Source organism: Nematolebias whitei, chromosome 3 (assembly GCF_014905685.2).
Source record: "Nematolebias whitei isolate Nwh7 chromosome 3, NemWhi1, whole genome shotgun sequence".
Lineage (NCBI taxonomy): Eukaryota > Metazoa > Chordata > Actinopteri > Cyprinodontiformes > Rivulidae > Nematolebias > Nematolebias whitei.
Window position 1 is genome coordinate 20,595,431 of NC_056500.1, and position 25,766 is coordinate 20,621,196.

Below are 25,766 nucleotides of genomic sequence, written 5' to 3' on the forward strand. Positions count from 1 at the left end.
AAATGCTCTAAAAACAAATAAAAATCAGAAAAAAAATACATTTCCCTTCTTTTTTTCTATATATTTTTTTCCTGGTGCTCTTCTGTTCATACACACATGTTGGAGGAGGGTGTTGGCGTCTCCCACGTGCCAAGCGGTGGCGATGGAGAGCCTGTTATAGATGCTTGTCCTTGGTCACACCATTGTGCGTGTGCTTCCTGCAAAAAAAAAAAACACAACAGAGAGATAAGAAGGTGGGTGGGAGGGGGCGAGCTTACAGATGTTAGACATTTTTAGATATCAGGTTATCTGAGGTATTCAAGGCCGGGCAGATAAGGAACGCCACATCATCACCTCTGTACGCTCTCAGGCTTGTTCTGCAGCTTTTACAGACCTCTTGTTCTGCCTGCAGAGGTGAAGAAACTCCACCAGGAACAGATCGTTTCACTCACTGCAGCCATTGATCTTTGAATTACATTCCAGTATGATATCTAGGAATCTTTCTGTGAACGCTCTGAACAGCAGGAAGGGACTGAAACCATTCAAATCTGCTGGGGTCAAAGGTTACAACGATAGCGATGCACAAAAGGCTGTCAGCCGCATGACTAAATGCAATTTAAGATAAAACAACCATTATCTTTTGGTTTCAGTCAGCATTTTCTTGTTTAAATCTAACTTTTGAAATATGCAGACACCAGGTTTTTTTAAAAGCTCAACTGTGTAAAATATAATCTTTGTAATCTCTGTAGAGGAACTGAGTGATTTCTGTCCGTGTCGTTCTGATGTTTATCTAGGAAGCAAAGTAAAACAAGACAAAAGGTTGCAGGTTTAGTTGAGCACTTGGCTGCAGATCAAACTTTATATATTTTTTCAACCTATTCATCATGTTTGTAAAACCGACACCATTTGTCTTGAAGAAAGAATTAATGTACAAATCTCTGTGAGAATTTCAGGGTGCCGTGGACCCAACTGATCAGGACCAGCTGATAAGACGTGGTCTTAATTTGGGCCAAACTGAACCATGGTTTGTTCAGAATATGAATTCTGCTGTTTTGTTCACTTATAGAAAATAATGTCAGGTTAGCCAAAACCAATATATATATTTTATAATACAAAAATATTTTTAACCATTCTGTTCAGCGATTTGGTCCTGTGGCTGAATAAAATGCTTTATAAATGAAGCTGGTATGAAAGTTTGGTATTTACTTCCTGTTTTTTTGGAACAGGGCACTGAAGGCAGAAACAAACTCTAGTATCGATCACATCACGTTAGTATCGATACGCTCCCACATATTATATGTTGTTCCATGGAAAATTAAAATACAGCTTGAACAAAACAAAACAATGGACAAAACAGCTGGACTTCTGTTCTGTAGCTGAAGACGTGCAGAGGCCCAAGATTTAAACTGCACGAGGTTGTTATCATAGTTATTAATACTTGGATTGTTCTGCTTACCCCTACCTCCCTGAAATAAAAGTCAGATGAAATTCATCTTGACCATTCAGGCTGCAGTCTGAGTCAACTAAAAACAAAATCTGATTTGTCATGTTCCGACTGTCATGAAATAATCCAATATGGGTTGCATAGGTGCAAAAAAACTCAGAGGATTTTGGTTGCATTTACATTTAGTGTGAACATAGCCTTATAGCAAATTTGGCATACAATTTAATGTTTTTCTGGTTGAATAAACTGAAACCAAATCCAAACTCTTCAAATCTACATGAGCTAAGAACTGTTGCACTGAATAAGATATGCCAGTTAAAGCTGCTGATGCCTTCACTTTGTAAAACCAAAGATTTATTGACTTTGAAATTCTACATCCACGGCAGCTGGTAATTTTTAAAGCCACAAAGAAGTAAACTAAAAGTGCAGCTCACCTCTGAGCAGAGTTGTGATGTCCAGCATCATCTTTGTCTTGGAGCAGCTCGGCTTCTGACTTTCTGCCGTCCTCGTCTTCATACTCCCTAACATCGTTCACCTCTTTCATCTTTAGCACCTTCACTACAAAAATCACAATAAACTACAACAAGAAGAGGAAGAAAACAGGAGAAATGAAGTTTTAGTTTCAGTCAGACAAAAGAGAAATATTTCTGGGTTTGAATAGGAAACCAGATTGTCCTCACCAAGAACCAGTAGATGTTCATGAGCAGCAGGGCGAAGAGCAGAGTGTTGAAGAAGAAGTAGAAGGGGATGTTGGGGACGGACTGGATGCTGGACACACATGTGGCATACAGCACTTTAAGAGGGAACCAGTAGAGGCGGAACCAGAACCTGACAAAGATGAGGCAGAAACAAAACAGAGCCAAAACTGAAACATGATCTTTGATATCTTCATAAGTAACAGGAAGCAAAGCAAAATGATGGAGTTATAAAACATTTACCATGACAGCAACCAAACATGGGAGGGCAAACTGAAGAACCACAGAAGACGGGTCAAATATAGCAGCTTACCAGGTGATACTAAAGCTAACAGAGCCCATGTTGGACAGAATGTCATTGATCAGGTGATAGCCGCCTCCTCTGGATTTCAGGTAAACGTTGAGCTTGGTGAACTCCAGCTGGACGTCATTGATGTCGTGCAGGAATAACACCAGAATCCCCACGTTGTGATATCTGCAGGTAGGAGGACACAATCTAAATGTGTGTTTCTGCTTACGTGATGCAGTTTGCTTTGAGAGGAAAGAATCAGACATATCGTCCAGGTGTTGCAACCGTGCATTTAACTGGTATATAATTAGCTAAATAAAATGGTTCATTTGCAATCCTTGGTTCAATTTCTGGAAGATCAGTCAAGCAACAAAATGAAATTAGATCCTGCGTGAGCTTTAATGATAGCAGAATACGTTACTACACATAATCGTTTATGTGGTGAATTTAATGCAATATAATGTTTGGCCAAACGGCACAACAAACCTGAAGGCGTAAGAGAAGCATATGAGTGCCAGTGTGATGATGTGGTGGACCACCATGACTGCGGAGTCCTTCCTCCATGTGTCCATGTTGATTGTGGCGTAGATGGAGTGGCCGTAGAAGCTGCCCTGGATCAGGTAGGCTATAGCGATGTCTGTAGGCACTGTCATACCACTCTTCCAGTCTGAAGGAACAAGGGAGGACGAGAGAAATGAAGGGCAGGGTCAGCTCTGCATAAAGAGGGACGTGTCGAGTAGTAAAGTACTTCAACAAATACATGTGTCTGGATAATTCAGAGTCACGGTCCAATGAACCATTCATTTAAATGCTGTTTAAAATAAAAGTGTCCTATAAAATTATGATCAAATGTAAAAAACACAGTCATTTTTTGCACAAATCTATCATCTGCAGTCACAACTTTTTTTTCTTTTGGCTGCTCCCTTCTTCAGGGGTCACCACAGAGAACTGACTTGGTGATTGTTTTTACGCAGGGTGCCCTTCCTGATGCAACCACAGACCACCGAGCTACCACATCCCTCTGTGTGGAGCAGAGAGCTGCTATCTAGGGCGCCTGGGGGAGCAGATGGTGGGGGTTAGGGGCCTTGCTTAAGGGATCAGAGTGGGGCAAATGAGGGTGGAGGCAGGTGTAAGCGATTCATCTATTCCACCCACATTTTGATGTTGTCAGTTTGGGAGTTGAACCGGCGACCTTCCGATCACAGGCTCACCTTCTCTAACCTCTGCACTACCACTCCCCTAAGTCCGTCTGCAGTCACAAGACTAAAAATTAAAATCTAATCAAACTTGTTGTTTTAAGCTGATTATTTTGTCAAAATGAAAACACACATCATTTAAGCTTTAATTACCTAAAAAATACCTCAAAGAAAATTAATAATAATAATCACCATAAACTAAAACCTAAATGTTATTGTGTTTTAAAAACGTTCAGATTTATACAATTCTAAAAGACATTTGATTTCAAAAACAGACAACCAAAAAGCATATCAGATCTAATTGGATTTTAGAGCATTATTTAAAAAGAGGTTAATCTAACGGTTGATTAAATTTAAATTTCATTCATTCATTCAACCTTTACTTAAACAGGTAAGTCACATTGAGCCTCGAAGACTCATTTACAAGTGAGACCTGTTTGAACAGACAATACAAAGTGGTGAAAATGACACATAGGGTTTGGAGACAAAAAAAAAATTCCTAACATGCTCTTAATCTTTGGCTGAAAGTTAACAGCTTGATAATGAAAAAAAAACCTTGCACAACAAGCACCTAGGGGAGTGGGGGGGCGAAGATGGCCAAGAACGACGTCAGAATATAATCCAAAGAGTCTGGGCCCCTCGGTGGGAGGGGAGGTTAATCGAATGGTTGATTAAATTCAAATTTAAATTTGTATTTAGAACTAAAACAAAGAGCTTTAACCAATTCATTATTTTATTCTTGCTGTTATTAATTTGGGTTCAAACGGTTTAAGGTAATTTAGAAAAGGGAATCTAAATGAATTTGCCAAACAAATATCCTAACTTCACTTTCGCATTTTACTCTAACTTTACATGTTAATTTGTGGTACATTAAAGCATAAATTAGACCACGGCTTTAGTTTCTGCAGAAGGTCAGCTTGTTTTATTTACAATATGATCATTGTTTATGCACCCATCAGGACATAAAGCACCACATAGTAAACTAGATGCTGTAATGTTAGTGGGTGATACTGGATGAGGAGGGTCAGCTGGGGTTGTTCGTATGTGAGGAAAGCTGGAAGGATCAGGTTTTACCCTCTGTAGCATTCAGGAGGCTTAAAACAAGCTGAATGCATGTTGGGACGGGCAGGCTGGCTCACGCCTTTGAGACCTATCAGATGTTAGACGGAAACTTTTTCCTCCGACGTTTGAAGGTTTCTCTCCACTGAGATGGAGTTTCTTCCAGGCTTCGTGTACTGTTTACTGATTGGTCCTTGCATCATTAAACATTAAGACAAGGCCAGTTAGGTGGAGTGGAAAAGCTGCCAACACAAGGCATGGGAACCTTAGAGGCCTCTCATTCGTTCTCCTGCAGACTTTACATTTTCCCACCTTTTCTTCTGGATATGGAAACACCACAATCATATCACTTTCATTTCTCTGAATTTTCCCAATTGTTCCAATGGCTCCGTCGTTCTTTCATTCTCTCAAGCTTCATTCTCGTCTCCCTCACTATAACAGTCAAGCTCAATTATTTGGCGCATCTCCACATCTTTGACTGATGTGGAGTCTATTAATGGTGACATAGCCATTAAAGATGAACCTGCTGCTGCCAGCTACCCTTTGTGAGCGCCGACACGTCCGCGTCTGATGGAACATGCTGGGAGACAATAAAAGACTGTAATGTTTGTAAAATCTCCGGAGAACATCCATCCTCCATTAGCAATCAGCAAGTCTATAATGACTGGTCTCCATTAGCTACAATTATAATCTTGTGTTGTAAATGAGTGTTGCATGAGACCTAATGTGTTCTGCAACTGGTAATTATAATAAAGAAATAATTTAAATAAAGGTATATCCTCTGCAGGTAATGGTGGACCAAATTTAGAGCAGAACAACAGGAAGGGTGAGATATTAAAAGCTCAGAACAAGTATAAAATCAACAGACGGCTCGCAGTGTATGTAAATCGCCTATTTGTGTAATCAAAGTGGCTCTCAATCCCCAACAAAGTCTTGACTGAGTTACTCTGTAAAATAACCTCAGCGTCCTATCTGCCCTGAAAGGTTAGATAAGAATTCTAACCTGAGGTTTATCTAACGTGATCGGCTCCCAAGAAATGGAGTAGCTTCATGGACATGAAACAACTGAAAGATTGTTGTTGTTTTTTTGTGAAATACAGATATTCCGCTGAACAAAAAAACTGTGTAATGTGAAATGCCTTACTGTAGAAGACAGAAGGAGGGTCATGGAAGATGGTGTAGGAAGTAAAGAAGAGCAAGTAGCTGCTGTAGGACCACGACATGGTGTAGAAGACCAGCTTCCACGTGCTCTCCGGCATCTTGGCAGCATCTTTGGGCAGCAGCCTGAACCACCGTGCAAGTGGCTGCAGAGACAGAGCACAAAAAATAAAAAAAATTAAAAATCAGACACAGAGGGCAAAAATCTCCACAAAGAAATAAAGTACCTGCTATGACATTCTTTGTAATGAGTTGTTTTTACAATATCAGGTCTCTCTTGTAAATGAGTCCTCGAGGCTCAATGGGATTTACCTGTCTAAATAAAGCTTGAATGAATATCATTAAAAAGCTGGAAGAAAAAAAATTACAATTTTCAACTTCAAATAATTTACTCAGATGACATTTGAAGATTATCTTAAAACAAACACAGTCAAGCCTGGCTTATGAAGATTATACTTAATCTTTGTTCTTTGAAAGAAATGAGCGAGAGAAAAAAGTGTTTCCAATATTTACTCTATTCTGATTCATAAGTGGGATGTCCAAAAACTAACGTGACTCAGTTTATCTCTGTAGTTCAGCGCCTTTTCAAATTAAAGCTATTCGTCATTATAAATGTATATTTTATGAGGTTGACTGTTGGATCAGACTGCAGTCATTTATGTTGGATGTGCAGCTCGTTTAATATTGTATCTACATCATATGAAAACAATGAAGTAAAGCAACAAAATGAGGACAGAAATTAGGCAAAAAGGGAGGAGTGATAAATTAAAGACATCAAGAAAAGGGTGAACGCTTCTTTTTTCCCCAAAAAACATAAAATAAACTAAACTAGATGAAGATATAAAAGTTCTTGTCACATCAGTCAGTATATTTGTTGCTGTATGATGGACACAACGATGAAAAGTTTTATTTATATATATTTACAAATTAAAACTAAAATCTAAAACCAAAATCTGCTCATATGATGTAGATAGTGTCATCTTCTTTGGTCCATCAGTTCACATAAAGATGATGGGATGGCTCGCCATCGTGTCCATACGGTAAATCAAAAATGGATAAAAGTGTTTTCTAAATGAATTAAATTGCACTTTCTTTCAACTGCCCCCTTCATCAGGGGCGAACTCGCATGAAACGTTTGGCAATATGCCCTTCTTGACTCAATTTTGGCTCAAACCTGCGATTTCAGGATTACAAAATCGCAGAACTGACTATCGAACTACCATAGACGTCATCTAAATTAAATTAATTGCTCAACATGATTCAACAAAAGGAAGCTGCATCATGTTAAGTTGTATGTCCAAGTGTAAGTTTGTGAAATGCATTCAGGAAAAGTTCAATAACTACAACTTCACCACATTTTTCCTCTCAGTAAAATAATAATTTCTGCACAGTAATCTATATATTGATATAGTCTTTATATTGATCTGTGATGGTACATTATATATTGATTTTTTGAGCAATTTCTATAAAAAAAAAATCTTCCTGTGAAATACAGATTACTCTGATAAGTGCAACATGATTTCTTTCTTAGAGGCAGCTACTCCCCTCAGCAGAGTTCAAATGATTTGCAGATTGCAGACATTTTAGGTGCATTTTGCTGCACGCGTTTACTGATCAGCGTTTGATGGTTTCTCATTGACCGACTTGTATGGATCCACAGAAAAACAGAAGAACAGCCCAACATAAACTGTAATCACCTCATCACAATAACGTTTTCACAAGTCTGCTTATGGTTTGCAAGCAAAAAAGAAGTCTTTTTTTAGGTACAGATGTAGCCTGATGATAAACCTCCAACCATCACTAATGGGGCAATGATAGCTCCTTCTACACCTCTCTGACCTTCTCACGTTTTGACTCTTTCTGAAGTCTCTTTTGTAAAGCTTCTGAGCTATAAAGACAAACTTTCAGGAGATGAATGTTAAAAAAAAAGTCCAATAACCAAAACAACGTTGTCAATTTGACATGAATAAATTGGGCAAACATGTGAAGAAGACACAAAGCAGACAATAAAATACACAACAGGTATATTAGCAAGCAGGTAGTAAGACAGGCTGTTGTTTGGTGGTTCTTTGCAAGACAGGAAACCAAACCCAGCACAGTGTCTCATAAACAGAATTACACACACACACGCACGCACGCACGCACACACACACACACACACACGCACGCACGCACGCACGCACGCACGCACACACACGCACGCACGCACGCACGCACGCACGCACGCACGCACACACACACACACACACACACACCAGTGTAGAAAGCAGAGAAGCTGTAACTGAAGGCAGCAAAGTAAAAGTTGCTTGTGTCGACGATACACTGCATCTCAACCAGTTGTCATTAAGCATGACCCGATGTGAGCGGGATCAGTGACGGCCCGCATGACAAATTCATGGACTGAGTTGCTAAGGAACAAGAATTCAATCTGTTTGTGTGATAACAGACAGAAAACTGAATCTTGTCTCCAACCCATTTTTGAAGTTTACCTCCTTGGCCATCCCTTCCTGTGTTTAATCGTAGCCCTCCTGCTCTTGTTTGTCTGTTTTAATTAATTCCTTGTTGAGTCATATCAGAGAAGCAAAAACATCACAAGGAAGGAAACTGACAGATGTGAGATAAAATGTGACACCAACGGTCTTTGCGGCCTTCATGACACAAGCAGGGAGGACAGCTGCCCTGCAGGGGGCACATGAGCTGGGACAACTGATTGGATGAGATGGGTCTGTAAGTCCTGACCAGAGTACAGCCGTGCACAACTCACATTCTCTGAAGAAGTCAGTGCATCTGTATCAGTTCCTCTCTATCTGCCCTCCCCCCGACTGTCTGTCTCCTCCCACAAACTCTCTCCTCCTTAATATGTTTTTGTTCTCAGCTCCTCCATCCCCTCTCCATCCATCTCAGGGTCTCACCCCTCCCACCTGTGACTTTTATTTATAGAAGCCAGCTGTCAGTGTGCATTGTACACCCCCCCCATACACACAAAAACATAAGCCTACGCACACTCACAAAGGCTGAAAAACACTCGAGGCTGACAGAGCCGACTGCAAACACCAGCAGCGACTCTGCAGTTCACCTCACACTTGCTCATCATTCCTCTCCGACTAAAGCTTCATTCTACTGTCCAAATTTTCTATGTATTTTTTTTCCCCACGTTATTTGTGTCGTTAAAGTGGCTACATTTACACCACAACCAAACGTTCGAGCAGTGACACAGTTTGGCTTGGACTTCTAAACTCAGTACAAACTATGGTCTGCTCAGAAAGCCCTGCTCTCACGTTTGTGTCTTCTCAAAGTGTTTGACTTCACTGTCGTCAGCGCGCAGTGTTTTAGTACATGTGAGTAACAAATAATCCAAGTGCAAATAAACTGCAGGGGATCTTCGTTTAAAACTTCCAAATGCAAGGTGGTGGGTGATGTGCATTTCTTCAAGGAGTGCTACGTTTTATTTTTTAATATGATTTGATTAAGTTCAGGTGACAAAACAACAAGATTAGTTTCACTTAAACTACGTGATAACAAAAAGCGAAAGAAGTATAAGCAACAAAACTGCATTGTTGGGTTATGAAGCACTTAATTATGTTTACGGCTGCTTAAAATGCATTTTATCACAACAATGATGTATTAAAAATTACATTATATTTGGTGCTGCTGTATTTTTTGTTGTGTAAATATTAGCGGGTGCACACGTTTTATAAACCTACAAAGTATTTGAGGCATTGACGACATTTGTTTTGGTAAATTGAATGTCCCTGAGGCCAGCCGTCCATTTTTTACCCAATTCTCCTTTCTGGGTCACAGGGAGCTGGTGTCCAGCAGTCACTGTGCGAGAGGCTGGGTACACCCCGGACAGGTAGAAAGTCCATCACAGGGCCACGTAGGGACAAGCGAGACAAACAACCATTCACTCTCTCACTCATACCTATGGACAATTTAGTTACCAGTTAACCTAACATTCACATTTATGGCCTGTGGAAAGAAACCAGAGTACCTGAAGAAAACTTGTGTGTGAGAACATGCAACCTTCTGCCTGACCGACAGCTCTAATCACTGCACCACTGTACCACCCAGCTGCAGTGCGGCTTGAAATGTAAATCCAAGCGTCCTGACCAGGTTGAGGAAGAGACGAAGTTGTAATGAACGACAGTACGCAAAGCAGTACCAAGCAGTACGCTCCTTTACTGGACCAACCAGTTTGCTGATGATAAGATTGTTGAAACCATCTTATCACCAGCAAACTGGTTGGTCCACTCCTTTAGTGGACCAACCAGTGAAACCATCTTATCACCAGTAAACTGGTTTTTCCACTGAAGGGGTGAACCAACCAGTTGCTGGTGATAAGATTGTTGAAACCGTCTTATCACCAGAAAACTGGTTGGTCCACTAAAGGAGCGTACTGCTTATTGGGGAAAACAATTTACTTGGGACTCCTCAGACTGATGAAGCCCTCTGGATAGAGGGTGAAACATCTTTCCATAAAAATAAAAAAAAAACTGTCCAGATGACCTGATTAAACATTACTGGGTTTTGTACCTGGATGATTGAGCATGAACTTTGATATTCTGCCAATATCTTCATGCTTGTTTGGGTTTTGGCCACCTGTTGTATTATTCTTTACTTTTCTCTGACATCTTGCAAAACAGAGGTACTGTGAGAACACACTGAGATGCTTCATCGTCTGTGAGATGAATGATAAACCTTGAATTAAACTTAGTAAACACCTACGGCCATTCAACAGCTCTCCCTCTCTGCTCCTCCTCCTCTGACAGACAGACTGACTGAACTTGTCCTGTAGCTCAAAGTGTCATCGGCTTTCATTTTGCTGCCCTTTCTGCTTGTTTGTCCCTGCCAAAGACAGTCTGAGCTGTAAAACAAAAAACAGAAAGCAGAAGGTTACCAAGAAGTAATAAATGAGGCTGGTGGTGTATAAGAAGCAAAAAGTCAGTGACAGACATGATAATAAATAGTAGGATTCCTTGGCAATCATGCTGGGTTGTGGGTAAAAAGTCTTTCCATCTTCCTTCGATTCCAAGTTCATCCCATCTGCCCTCCCCTGTTTCCTCCGTCTTACCCTGTTTTGTATATCTTCACCCTTTCCCTGCCTCTTCCTATGTTAAATCTTTGCAGCACTTCCTGGAAGCAGGTGATTACGGTAAAAGAGGAAGCTAACTAGCCGTTTGTATAAGATGATAAAGTGGGTCAACAAGTCAGGATGCTGGTTAATGTTTGGACCTGTTCAATCAAGCTCTCGTTCCTTTTTTGTTGGTTTTTGTCTTTGTTTAGTCTAGCCTGGACATCTTTTCAGGCTGACATCACTCTGGGCATCTCAGTGCCACATTTAAGCCCAAATCTGTCACAGATGCCCTATGTTCTTTTTTTGCTTTCAAGCTTAGGGCAAATAGGATTTACAAAAGCTAATCCAAAGAACGACCAGAGTTTTAGACTAAATATACATGTGAGGATAAAAATAGCCTGTTTATCTGAGGGCAACAATGGCTAAAATCAGGTTTCTTTCTTCTTCTAAGTGCTTTAAATGTGCCAGAATCTACTTTTTTACATAACAGATAATATCTTGACTTACCAAAAATCACTTTGATTACATTTCTAGTTTACCTCAGACATTGAGGATTATCAGTTTCTATAAAAAGAGAAACGATCTCATTCACTCCCACATGTCTTCTTGTTCTTAACAAGAGCATGAGCAGGCATCTGCCTCTGGAGATAAAGTTTGTGGATTTTTAACTTTAAAATGCAATAAGCAGCCTGAAACTCCATCAGATCAAAATACAGTGGCCATTTTTGTTGACGTCGTTTGCTCGGGAGTGTGACTGCTGTCTCAGCAATCACACTACTGTTTTATTTATTTGTTTTTTCAGACGTTTTAAGCTAGTGTTTTCTTACTTTTGACCAAGAGTTAGCATTTTGTTTCTTTTCACTTTTAGCTAGCATTTTGCTGCTTCAGCTTTTAGCTATTGGTTTGCTCATTTTAGCTTTCAAGTTCCGTGTTGCCACTTATTGATTAGTGATTTGCGTTTTTAATTTTAGCTAGCCTTTTTGCTCATATTATCTACCACTCTTTTAGTTTTAACTTGTAGCTAATATTTTGCTACTTTTAGCCTATACGTAACTGAGGTGAAAAGTTTAATGAATTGCACCAAAACTGATGTGCAGTTATTAGCTGTTATGCTGACTTTAGCATTTGCTTTTAGCTAGCATTTTGCTTCCCCTGACTTTTAGCTTGCATTTTGCTCTTTTTAGCTTTTAGCAAGCATTTTGCGGCTTTTTACAACCCAACAATCAAATTAAAATGTTTTAGTATTTATTTCATCCTAAAATTTAATAAAGTGATTTTAGTTACATTTTTTGTTTGTTTTTCCAAACTTGTTTTGCTAATTCATTTATTAAAATAGACATAAGGTCTCTCTAATCAGGTCTCTCTTGTAAATGAGTCCTCGAGGCTCAATGGGATTTACCTGTCTAAATAAAGGTTGAATGAATAAAAGTCAGAAAATAAACAAGATTTCATTTAATAAAAGTTCAGAAAACACACCCAACAAAAATCACAAAAATGCACTTTTTCAATAAACATGTCAACAAACAGCTGTTTTATGTGAAATGTGGCTGTATTTTCTGTTTAGTTTGACACATTTTGTCCAACTTGGGAGTTTTATGAGCCTTTTTTTCTCTTAAGTGTGTTCTCAGTTTTACAGATCTGTTCTCTGCTGCTTTGTAAAAAAAAAAAAAAAAAGTATTTTAAGGAAAATTGTTTTTAGTTTTATGCTGCTGTTATGCACCTTCTTTATTTTTGGTGCCATTATCTTATGATAAACACTTTGTAATGAGTAAGTAATTGTTGCTGTCTTTAGCTAAAAGTTTTATTAGTTTAACTCGTAGCCTACAGTATAAATAAGCCTCCATTATCAGCATGTGTTGTTTAGGAGAGTTTTAACTAGAAGGAAGAGGAAAGCTTTTAATGAGAAACAGCAACATTAAAACTAACAGGAATGTGGGGGTGCTACCACCTCATCTCACCACCACCTCTTCTGGTTACAGGTCTCATCTCTTTCTCCAGAAATTTGCAGCACATTCATTAAAAGTGACTCTCCAGCTCATAAATGGTGAATAACAGCAGCTTTTTTTTGCTGATCTCCTTTTCCACTTCCTGCCTACACACTGAAAGATAGACTGAGGCAGTCAAGTGTGGTGGTGCATGCTGGGAAATGACTCAGCTTTTATTTTTCATGTCTGTAAAATATAAAAAAGGTCAAATCAATTCTTTAAGAGCCTCTGATGAATCAGACTGAAGACAAAAATGAATGAAGTAGGTGGAGAAACTGCGGCTCGCTCGATAATTAATTCCAGTGAGAGGAACGTGTGCACAGAAACTGTGCCAATCAAATCAAATATTGTACGTATACGGCAGCAGGTGAATCAAATAATGTTGGTCTGTTGTTGAAGCTTTATTTATTAATTTATTTTAATCTTTCTTTTCCAAAATTGCAGAGATAAAGCAAGAAAATAGCATTTATAGGTCACAAGTTCTAACGCTGATAAAGGTTGCAGAGATGTTGCATTGCAACTGGATTCACTTCTTTAGACCAGAGCAACAGTAAACAATCCCTAAAATCACCATATTTATGATTTTGTCAGCTGATTAGTGGGTTTTTTTGGTCCCAAGCAGACAAATATAACAAATGTTTGCTAAAAACAATCTAAGTTTGAATTAACTTTTTGTCATTAAATGTCACTTTGAATAATTGAACGCTTTTGAGGTTTGCAAGAACAAAAAGGGATCATTTTATTGTTGTGAGTGAAACACAACATGCACTTTCCAGCCAAACAAAAACAGCAGGGTGATGAAATGTATTTACTTTTTGAGGCATGTCTGGAAGAACTTTGGATCGAACAGCATGTGTTGATCTTTGTGTTGAGCAATGTTGCAGCTGACATAATAATAATGATAATAATAATAATAAAACTAGGTTGCTGGATGTGGTGCAACACAGCAGCAGTTCTGATGCAAAAACAAAAGAGCAGCTGACTATCTGGGCTTTATTTGCCTATAAATAATAAGATGAGATGTTTGAAAGTTAATATTTGTTGCAGGGAAAAGACACTTGGAGCTTGAGTCGCATTATCTCCTTTGCCATTCAAGTTTATTTTCAGACTACATACAAATAAAACAACTTTTTTACTTTATATGACCATTTGAATTAAGGTTCCTCAAGTATTAACATTGGCACATTTTAGGTCTAAACTTATTTGAAGTCGCTGGTTTGGCAAATGACATTTGAATCAGCACTTTCAGTTCATCCTGTGTAAATATGTTACTCATAGTAAAATGAGGCACGTGTAAGTGAGGTGTGGACACACTCTTCACAGCTCATGCTGAGGTAAAGAAGACCCATTGCACCTGTTAGGATGCGTGTGTGCAGGCTATTATTTATTCTCAGGGGAGGCATTAACCTAACTTCAAATAAACTGTTGAAGCATCAAAATTACAGCAGACAGAGCAACAAATCTGGAAACACTAACGCCAAACAAACGCCCAATTCAAAAACTAATATTTGTGAATTTGTCTAAAAACTACTTATTTGGAAACTTTGTTCACCGTTTTGTGATGTGACACTTTTTCTTGTGCTTTTGTTGTTATTTATAGTTACGTGGTGATAAATTGAATGTGTTTCTTTTTTTAGTCCTAGCAGCAAATAATTAAAAAAAGAACGAACAACTAACAAAATCCTAACACGCTTAAAAAGGTGTTTTACAATTAATTATAAGGAAGTTACAATATGACTTCCACTTTTTCTCAAAAAATTTAAGAAGAAAAAAAGTAAAACTAATAAATATTTACCATTGTTTAAAAAAATTGTGGATACCACATCCTCCAAGTTAAAGATGGGTCATAAAATATTAATATGAATTAATTGCTTTTGGAGCAACTAAAGCAATTAATTACGGACAGAGGCTTCTTTCAGCAAGACGAGGCTGAATCACATTCTGTAAGTATTCCTGTTTGGCTCTGGAGTAAAGGTCATAAACTGGTCCTGAAGCCCAAATCATCATAAAACTTTATAATTTATGTAAATATCAAATGAAAGCTGGTAAAAACAAAATAAACAAACAAACATACAAAAAAACAAGAGGTTAGCTTGATTTCATAAAACGCTAGCACTGATTTGCCACAGCTTCATAATAACAAACACCAAATAATAATAAGTGACATGTTTGAAAAGAGCTTAGTTCATTTGAACTTTAACCTTTACACAACAAGGACAAAAGACCCAGAGACCTAAACATTCACCCTAAGACACGTTCACCTTAAAATAAGGACTTTTTGCAACGTGGGTTTGCCATCTTGCATGCGATGTGTACTGTGAGTTTGCACTTGGCTCCCGGCTCAGCTGGAAGACATATGGCTGTCATTCATAATACAGTGCCCACGCTTTCAGCAGCATGAGAATGAGGACTGGCGTAGTGTGAATGAGACTAACTGCGTGAGCCAGGCCAGTCCAAACCGAAGCCCCAAAAGACTCTAAGATTATCTTGTGGCAGGCAAAAGAAATGGAGCAAACAACTGGAGTAACTGAGCTTCTTTCTTAAATTCACAGCCTTGTTTTCTGCAGCAGCTTCGGCTTCTAACAGCAAAAAACATACAGGGATTTAAAGATCTGCTGCTCAACCCAAAGCTGCAAAAACAATCGAAAAGCACACACGAAGAGGAATATTGACCTCATGTAATGGGGAAACGTAGTATAAAATTTTTATTTAGCAAATGGCGCATTTTACAATTGTTTATAGGGTCTGCATATTTCTGCCATGTAATTGTTGTGTTTAACTTTTCTCACAGGAATTCTGACTCTTATTTATGAGCGAGCACAGATGGGATAGAAACTGGAAAACAAAACCCATGATGAGGAAAAAAAACTATACTTTCAAAATATGAAAAGGGTTTAATAAATATAAAAATAACTTAATAATGATGCAATACCCACCACTTACACCTCCATAATCCCAATGAAGTGTTTTTTGTTGTTTTAATTTTTTTCCCCACAAAAAGCTTGAAATAATCATTAGGTTCTGCTTGTGTATCAAACAGACACAGTTTATGTTTTACAAGACACATTAAGTGATATACTAATAGCATTAAATGATGACTGGGTGTTTAGATGTATAGCCTGTATAACCACAGATGTATAGATAGATGAGCCTGCAGTCTTCTAAAGGCAACTTGTGTTTTAGATGTTATTTTTTTATATAAACAACAAAACTTTCAATCTGTAACCTGTTGATTAGGTTTACCTAAAAGTAGTTTACTTAAACCCTCATATCACTGGGATTGTTTATAATACTTTACAAAAATGTAATACTGATGTTCTCAAATTTTGATAATTTAACTCATTACTTGTGGAATATGTTACAAAAAAAAATCAACAAATGAAACTTTTCATGGCGATTCTAAAGAGTTACGCACGTTGAAAAAGAAAGGTTGATGTAATCTTTGCCAGATGTCCGTAAGTTCTTTAAAAGGTCCCAATCTTAACCACCAGCTTTATACAAACTAGCTATGTCGGTCTTGCAAACCTCAAGCCACATGGAGGGTGGAGAAGGACAAGAAGCAAAGATGAGATGAAACATATTCTGCAATCACCTCAAAAAAAAGAGGACCGTCTCAATAAGTTTCCATTAAGTTGAATGTTGCAATTTTTTCCACAAAAGGGGTAAAAAAAGGCAGTCTGGGACGAGGAAACTGAACTAATTATATCCTGAGGAATGTGTGGCTCAGATCTTACTCAGAACTACAGTGGGCAAGTCATTTCACCAGTTTCCTCTGGCCAGCCAGTCCACACATGCTGGTCTGAAGTGTCCTTGTTAGAGAGGAGAGCCATCTGCCAAGTAAAAAACTGGCAGAAACACATCCAGTCGAAGCTTTTCCACTGTGCTGAAACAGGAACAAGCAGGAAGGAGAGAAAAGACTGGCGGACAACTGGGTGGTCAAGGCCTCGTAGCACTTTCCAGCTGACCAGAGGACAGACTAGAGCTGATTCATTACCCGGCTTTCTAACTGACGGTAGCTACAAATATGACTGAATGTGTTCAAGACCACACAGCCACTCTGTTTTATCCTAACATTCGTAATAAACTTGTTTTAAACATTGAGTTTTCATTTGATGGGGAAGATTTTGAACAAACATAAAGGCCGCGTGAAACAAGAATGAAACAACAAGTTGTTCTTGTAAACCTGCCACTAAGCTCGTATGTCATTTCATATTTTACACATTAAAATGTGAGACGTTTTGTTTAAATCAGTTTGTCAAAATGCCAAAGTTCAGTGTGACCTCTATGTCATGACCTGTTCACAGAACACCCCATACCTTTTACAAAAATAGTGATTTTAAACAGAGAAATGCAGATCAAGCTCTCAGTTTTTAAAAACAGCTGCTTTTGTCTTTAATCCACTCGAGGTTTCAGTTCTGCTCAGCTTGTTTGCTGGGATCTGACAGGTAGGAGGTAAGAGGGAGCTGTGTGGGAGTTTTGTTTTTTAAAATCTAAATTAACTTACTAAATAAAATGCACATATTAACTATGCTGCATCTGCATCTTGGTTTGCAACAATGTTTACGTCAGTGTCCACATGGAGTATCCCAGTGGCAGACTGCATTAACTGAATCCATATCATGAACACTTTAGAGGAGCTAAAAGATCTGTTCATGTGACAAACGGAAGCCCGGAGAGGAAATAGATCATGTCAGGAGCCTTAAGAGCTGCTCTAATGCTTGCAACAACAAATTTGTTAGCTGAGCTGCAGAAGAGGTCTAACGACATCCTAACAGGATTTTTTTTTTTTTTTTTTTTTTATCTATTGCTTGCAATCAGTGTCAAAACAACATGCAAGTTTCATCTGAGTGGGCACTTTTGGCTGAATGGATATTAACCACAAATGCAGGATCAGGTTTCTCTGTGGCTCTAACGTTCAACAATGCGCAGGAGCTTAGTGGAAAGTGATCCGGGATCTGTGGTTGGCAACAGTCAGACCTTAGCATGCTTTCACATTCAGAAAGAGGGCTGAGGTGCCATTCAGCTCTGTACAGGCAGATAAAGCTCTGCAGCGGGGCTAAAGCTGCCAACACATCGCTGCTCTGACTGGCTGCTTGTGTGGCACTTATGAGAGCCGTTCCAAACTGCTGCTGATGAAAGAGCCTGACAGTGCATTTATCGTTTCCAGAAAACAAACATAACATAGCGAAGCAAACACTGATGTGCACGCCAGTGAGCATTTAGCTTTTATCAACAAACGCATGCATGTGAGTGAATTTGTAGTTTTGGTGACGACTGGCTTGCTGCGTGCTGAGTCAGCAAGCTTGGCCCTACATTTACAGCCCTTTTCTATTCTCCGGTCCTTTCTTGCTTGATCTCCATCATCTTCATTTTTCCTCACCACCCCTTCCTCTTTACTCATAACGCCCCTCTTTTTATTTGCTTCTGATGTTCACACAAACATTTCCACTCTCTTATTCTCTACTGTCGAAGTGGCTTGTTGAAAACGGAATGTGCAGCCTATGACTTGACAAAATGCATGCAAGCGTAAATAAATGTGAAATAGTGCAAACAAGAGCATGCATGCGCTCTGAAATACAATTTTCAAATCATCAGATGAATCATCGAAGCTAAACGCTGCGTATGCTTTGTCAAACAGAGTACATTTAAAAAGAAAATGAGGAAGAAGTGACCACACATTCATGTTTGGGAAGTTTAAGTGTGACATTTAGATGGTTGCTTAGCTACGTGTTTCTCAGAAGAGCTAACTTATCTTAAAAGCCACATTTTTCTTTTGTAAACTTTCAGTTCAGTGTCAGGGGTGGTAACACGTGGGGCGGGACTGATTGTGGATGTGCTACAGTCTATTATGTGACAGAAAAACCTCAAGTGGCTTAGAAAGAAGGTACGGTAATGTCTGGACTATTGAGCACACCCAAATATAAGCCGCACCAACTACATACATTTTTTAAAATAATTTTGTACATATATAAGCTGCACTTGTGTATAAGCCGTGGGTGTCCATGTTGTAACACAGAAAGATTTTAAAACTTTTGATTAAATACGTACCAGTAACATATACAAATATGTAGGCCTGTCACAATAACAAATTTTGCTGCGCGATTAATTGTCTCAGAAATTATTGCGATAAACGATAATATTGTATGAAATTTGACATTAGTAATTATTGTCAAATTTAAGAAGAAATGTTGGTTAAATTGTTTTGAGTGTAGTACTCTTTCTGACCACCAGATGGCAGTATAAGACTGTTTGAACCGAAGGATGGATAGTGAGGGAGTGAACAGCGTGTCTTTAAGAAAAATGGGAGGGAGGCCCCTTGACGTGACATGGGCTTTCTGTTTTTCCTTTTCTTCGGTTTTCAAAATGGTGGACGCTCGGTGTGGTTTGAACTCTTTAGCGTAGCATTTTTCACACAAAGCTTTTAATTAAAAAGCAGTAAAAACGTTCTCAGCTTCTTTTTGCAGAGAAAAACAACTTTTTACACGAAGGCACGGGTTTCAACTGTGAATTTTGGAGTTTCAACAAGACAGAGGTTTTTTTCCCCCGAGGTCAGCCTGTTAACTTAGCTCGTAGCTTAGCTTCTCAGCTTAGCTGCTTTTAACGATCCAAAAACGCAAAAACTTTTGAACGATTAAAACGGATTTTAATGAAAAGAGAAAAAAGAGAAAGGGAGGGGTCAGGGAAGAGCACCAGAGTTGAGCCTTTTGTCATTCAGTGTCTTCAGTTGAAAGAGAGAGACTCGTTGCGTCCCCATCGTTTCATTGGTCCTCTGTGACCTGTTTGGTCATTTCATGGGTCAGATTTTTTAAATCTTTATATATAGAGATAGTCTCATTGAGTCACAAGGACCCACCCCCCAGGAGAGATGTGTATTGGGCAGCTATGTGAGCGCTGGGGTGTGATGAGGCTAAATGTTTTGGCGGCAGGAAGCTCGTTAGCTCGTCACCTGCTTCGAATGTTATCAGCCATTAAATGGTGTTATTAATTGTTATCATCTCCATATGTAGCGGTCAAACTGCCTCTCCTGTACCTCCTAGTGGGTTTAAAGGTACGTTGTTAGCAATGATAATGGGCTCTGTTTATAGCTTTGTTAGTGCTCATAATAGCTTCACGTGGTTAGGTTTACAGTAAAGGGTCTGGCGGTTAGGTTTAGGGTCTTGGTTAGGTTTAGGCACAAGGGTAAGGGGGTTAAGCTTAGGGTTGGTCCTCTGGGTCACGTGTAAGCTTACGTTTAGGAAAAGGGTTACATAAGCTGAAAAAAACAAAAAAGACACTTCCTGGTTTACCCCCGTGTGACGCTGCCTATTATCAGCAATAATAACGATAACAACGTACCTTTAAACCTACTAGGAGGTAGGTGGGGCAGTCTCACCGCTCCATATGGGGATGATAACAACTAATAAAGGCTATTTAATGGGCTGATAGCATCTGAAGCAGCTCTAGCCCATCAAAAAACAAAAATCCATAAATTAGCCGCAGCAATGTATAAGCCGCGGGGTTCAAAGCGTGTGGAAAGAGTAGCGGCCTATAGTCCAGAAATTACGGTAATTTAACCAGGCAAAGTGCTGCTATGGTTTATACTCCCACTCAAATGCAAAGCAACATGGAAAAAAAAATGCTGTTAAAGCACAGTGACAACCAGCAAAACTCCAAGTTGAATAAGTATAGTAACAAGTTACTCTATTTTTAGTATGTCTTTAATACAGAGGCTGAACACCCAAGTCTGGAACAAGAATTTGCTCCTTCAAGGACTTAGTTTATAGCGTTTGCACAGCCTTGTACAAGGTTCACCCAAAGTCATAAAAGAGCCTACCGGTGTTCTTTAATTCAACTTGATCATTTATTTGCTGCAGTTATAAGTCTTGCCAGCAAAAGATGAGGAGGTGCTTCTTTTGACAGTGAATGTGTTCAGCCATAGCATACAAACAGATGTATATCTCAAATCAGTTAGTTTCTTATCTCGTTTCATGCTGGTGAGTTGTACAGTGGAAAGTACAGATCACAGTAAACGTGCATCTGAACTGGGTCACCTTCCGCTCTTCAAACATAACTCTGAGATGTAAGTAACTAAACAGGAAACTAATTATTTTTATCCATCGGCCTGCGGCATATAAATTCTGCGCCCATCAATGTCTGACAAAAAAAATAGAGACGCAATAATTTTTTTAATCATTTATTCCTTATTTATTTATAGATACAGTATTAAAAGTGTGAGTTTAATATAAAATGTCTTAATGTTCAGTTTACAAAAATGTAAAAGTTACTAATATACACTTCTGTCTAAAACTAGTATTTATTATATCATGTCAATCATTGCAGATTTCAGATGGTCACAGAGGGGTAAGATTACAAGTAATCTGTTAACAACAGTTGGTCTCATAAACTTATTAACACACGTGAACACATGATAGTCTCTGTTGTAACAGGTGCTCGCTGTATACATTGTTGTGTGAATGTTTATGAAGCATTCTCACTATTGTGATCCATTTTTTTTCTGTACGTTTTTCGGCATCTTTCTCGTTCCACAATTTTTGTACTATTTCAGCAAAACATTCAGCTCGTTCAGGACAATCCTGATATGACTTTTGGTATTGGTGCAACTTAAGCTTTTTGAAATATTTAGCCTTTTCTGCCATTTTGTTCTCATAGAAAATGAACTGAGCTCATTTTACCTCCTCCAAATCATTGGATCTGTTTACAACCTTATACTGCTCCTTTCACATTTTGTTCTGGTTCAGCTACTTTCAGCTACTTTTAGCTGTTTTGTGCTCCTTTCAGGTTATTTCTGCTAACGACAACATTTATGTGCTTCTTTTAACTTCTCTTTGCTAGTTTCAGCTTGTTATGCTCCTTTCAGCTTATTTCTGCGTTTCAGCTTTTTCTGCTATTTCAGCTATTATTTAGCTGTGTTTACACTAATTTTACATTTTTTGGGGGCAAATTATACATTTTTTTCACTCAATTCAACTATATTCAGTCTAATTCAGCAAAAATGTGCTCTCTCCACTTGCTTCTGGTAGCTTAAGCTACTTTCTGCTGTTTAAGCTACTTTTCGGCTGGTTTTTTTTTTTTTTGTCTGGTAATTTCAGCTTTTTTCCAGATAATTTTCACTTCTTTTTTTTTAGCTAATTTCTGCTTCTTTCAGCCTAACTGGGCAAACATGTTATTTCTGCTTTCTTCTGCTAATTTAAGCTTGTTCTAACTTTTCAGCTACTTTTTAGCATTTTTAGCTAATTTTAGCTGTTTTCAGAGAATGTTAAGTTTTTTTGGTGGTAATTTCTGCTACTTTCAGCCTAAATAACTTCTTGCTGCTAATTTCAGCTTGTTATGCTCCTTTCAGCTTTTTTCTACTATCCATCCATCCATCCATCCATTATCTTTACCCGTTTATTCCATTTTGGGTCACGGGGGTCGCTGGTGCCCATGTCCAGCAACCACTGTGCGAGGGGCGGGGTACACCCTGGACGGGTCGCAAGTCCATCACAGGGCCACATAGAGACAAACGAGACAAACAACCATTCACTCTCTCACTCACACCTAGGGACAATTTAGAGTTACCAATCAGCCTAACATGCATGTGTTTGGACTGTGGGAGGAAACCGGAGTACCCGGAGAAAACCCACGCATGCACGGAGAGAACATGCAAACTCCACCCAGAAAGGCCCCTGGACCAGGGTTTGAACCAGGGACCTGCTCGCTGAGAGGCAGCAGCTCTACCAGTTGCGCCACCGTGCTGCCTCTTTTTTCTACTAGTTTCAGCTTTTTCTGCTATTTTAGCTACCATTTAGCTCTTTTGATGTTATTTTTTTCTTTTCATCTAATTCCACTTTTTTTTTTTTTTTAGCTAATTTCAGATATTTCTGCTTCCTTCTGGTAGTTTAAGCTTATTTTTGCCTTTTACTTTTTTGGCTATTTTCAGCCTTTTTTTATAGATAATTTCCTATTTTTTGTGCTCATTTCTTTTTATTTAAACCTAATTCAGCAAATATGTGTTCTTTCTGCTTCCCTCTGCTAATTTAGGCTTGTTCTTCCATTTCATCTACATTTCAGCATGTTTTTATTTAATTTCTGCAGTTTTTCAGCAAGTTCTTCTGCATTCACACTGCATTTATGCAGGAAATGCACTTCCTCTAGTTACAGTAAAAATCACTCTTAACTGAGCAGTTTACATTTTACTCCATGCAGGAGTGGATGGGCTTGTTTCAAACAAGCACCATCATGTCCTCTGGTCAGATAAGAGCTCGGTGTGCTCCTCTGGCAGCACACTTCAGTGTTGTGATGTGGAAGAGCAATACTGGAACTGGATAAGCTCCGTATGGCTGCCCCACGCTGAACCTATCCTCTTCATCCCTAATATAAGCACACTCTGCCTAGGTGGTGATGAATAATCAATGGCACTTTGAGTTTTAATTCAGTGTTTCACCTCATCCTTCACAGACTGTGCTTGCAAGTTGGTAAAGAAGATGCTGACATGATTACATATCATTAACAAAAAGGAAATTAGGTCACGTTCTTTGCATTCTCTGGCCATGTCTGACTTTCACACATGAGACCCTGAGCTGCAGCACACTGCTCGGTGGCACCATCATTGTATAAACTCCACTTCTCATCATGATGGTAAAGTAAGAAACTACATCTGAGCTTTCCATGAAAAGAAGACCCCTACTGGGCAAATGCTAACAGAGGGAGGCACTGAAACCTTTGATGGCTGAGGAGGATGTAAGAAATGTGGGCATAAGTCCAGTCTGCCTGAGTGTCTGGTCTCCAGTACTGTATAAGATGTTGTTAGGCTGCTTTTAGAGACGCCACAGTAAGTGTAGGCATCTCAAAAGGCGCCCTAATTTACTAGCAGCAGCATGGAGCTAATGTGAGAAGCAAACCATTGAGCAGAAGAGACCGGCAACAATATCCGATTTATGACGTGAAGAGACACTTTGAATTCTGACGGATCTCATTAGGAAGTCGCAGCTGACTCAGTAAAATGGACTGTTTCTCAAGAGGTTTTAGGAGAAACAAAATAAATGAATAAAACATTATTTTAGCCTCATTGCCCACCAAATGTTTTCAACACACTTATGTGGAAAAACAAAGAAAAGGGAACGATTTATAGGATTTATTTTTATTATTTATGTATCATTTTAGATATCTTGTCTATCGTTTGTTTTTTGACAAAGCTGCAGTCTTCTCTCTGAAACCTTACTCTTGGCACCATGTGCTTCTTGTCCCACAGAAATGCATTTTAAGGATGATGGGAAAAGCATTGTGTTTCTGTTTTTAGTATGCTTTAAAAATGCTTTTGCTCTTCTTTAATGTATTCATTTAGTGTTATATTTTACATGTGTCATCTTCAGTGTTACAGTACTTGAAATGTAGGTGTCCGTCTTAAAGAAATACACTATATCAGATGTAGAAAAAAAGATAAGTGTATTTTTTTTTGCATTGAGAACATTATTTCTTGATTGCTTGTGAATTTATCATAAATCAATCAGAATTAGTCAAAAAAGTGTACTAGAAATTGTTAGTGTACATTATGTTATATGTGGAAAATGGACTGTAGTTATATAGCACCTTTTTATCTAATCAAGAAGCGCTCTACAACACAATCTGTGCCCTCATTTACCTCCACACAGCACTCTACTAAATCAAACAAATCATTCTAAAGAGACTAATCAGAGCTTTATCACATTCATACATCGATGGGACACACATCAGAGGCAACGAGGCGTTCAGTGTCTTGCCCAGGGACACTTCAACATGTGACTGCTGGTGGAATCAAACCCACAACTCTCTCATTGGAGAGCAACATGCTCTAACCACTCAGCCACAGCAGCCCACCGATATACACATATATAGACACAATATGTTTAAATATATTTGATTTCCATTAAATGTGTTTGTGGATTTATCTGTGGCTTATTCAAAATAGGGTTATTTGCATTCATTTGCCAAAGTGTTACTAATTGTGTTATTACAATTTAGAGATGAACGTATACTACCAACAACTATGAACAACTATGAAAGGTTGGGATAATGTTACAGTCAGTGTGAACCCTAAAATAAACCCTTTTTCTAATAATAAAAAAGCAACAGATCTAGCAGCTTGTGTTAGAATAAAGGCAGCAGTCACTCTTTGATGCTATGCACACAAAAATGTAAATACTACTTAAAATAAAAAATCTTGTTTTTTTTTACAGTAAAAGTGTGAGTGAACAAGTCCAACATGTTAGTTCTCTGCTCACCATACTGTAATATGTTCAGAGCATGTGCAAAGCAGGTACACATGGTTTCTGAGAAACGTGCACGCTTCCTCGCCTCATTTGAATCTGATGCTCCATCTTGAATGACGCACAGAAGCCACACTAGTCTGTGAACGCAGCAGATGTGTTTAAAGCCTGTGTGAGTCAAGTTCATATTTCCTGACAGTGTGGTTGAGCTGAGTGAAGCACCAAGCACTGTTCTTGCTGCGTGCGTGTGCGTGTGTGTGTGGGGGGGGGGACTGGATTAGAAATGGTACCCACCTCAAACAGACTTTCTGTCAGTGCCCGCCTGACCATCGTCCACAAAACGGCACAAAAGAAAAAGAGGGCGATCTCGGTCCAGGTGATGTAAGCGTTATCCAGAAGGGTCTGTCTGGAGAGCTCCAGACCGCAGGTGCCACAGTCTCTCCACGCGCCCAGCATCACGCTGGACCCTCGGCTGAGGAGCTCCCAGTACCCCGGCATGGGCTCCACTTCCACCGGCCCGGCGCTCCCGCCATCACTGCTCATCGTGGTGCGACGCAGAAACAACGGAGAGATGTTTCAATTTAAAAGAAGAAAAAAAAAAGAGAGAGAGAAAGAAAGAAGCCGGGAGAAACGCCTCCAGCAGTTCAGTCCCGTCTGTGATGA

The 25,766-nt window shown here is 39.0% G+C and overlaps 1 protein-coding gene across 1 annotated transcript; it reads right to left on the bottom strand.

Annotated features, from left to right (window-relative positions):
- Window positions 1-8: 8 nt before the first annotated feature.
- Window positions 9-25,766, bottom strand: cers1 (ceramide synthase 1). Its single transcript, XM_037674648.1, has 7 exons — window positions 25,398-25,766; window positions 5,807-5,966; window positions 2,894-3,074; window positions 2,432-2,593; window positions 2,104-2,251; window positions 1,858-2,000; window positions 9-197 (listed from the first exon to the last, which is right to left on the bottom strand). The coding sequence occupies exons 1-7, from the start codon at window positions 25,644-25,646 to the stop codon at window positions 155-157; spliced, it is 1,086 nt and encodes a 361-aa protein (XP_037530576.1). The 5' UTR covers window positions 25,647-25,766; the 3' UTR covers window positions 9-154.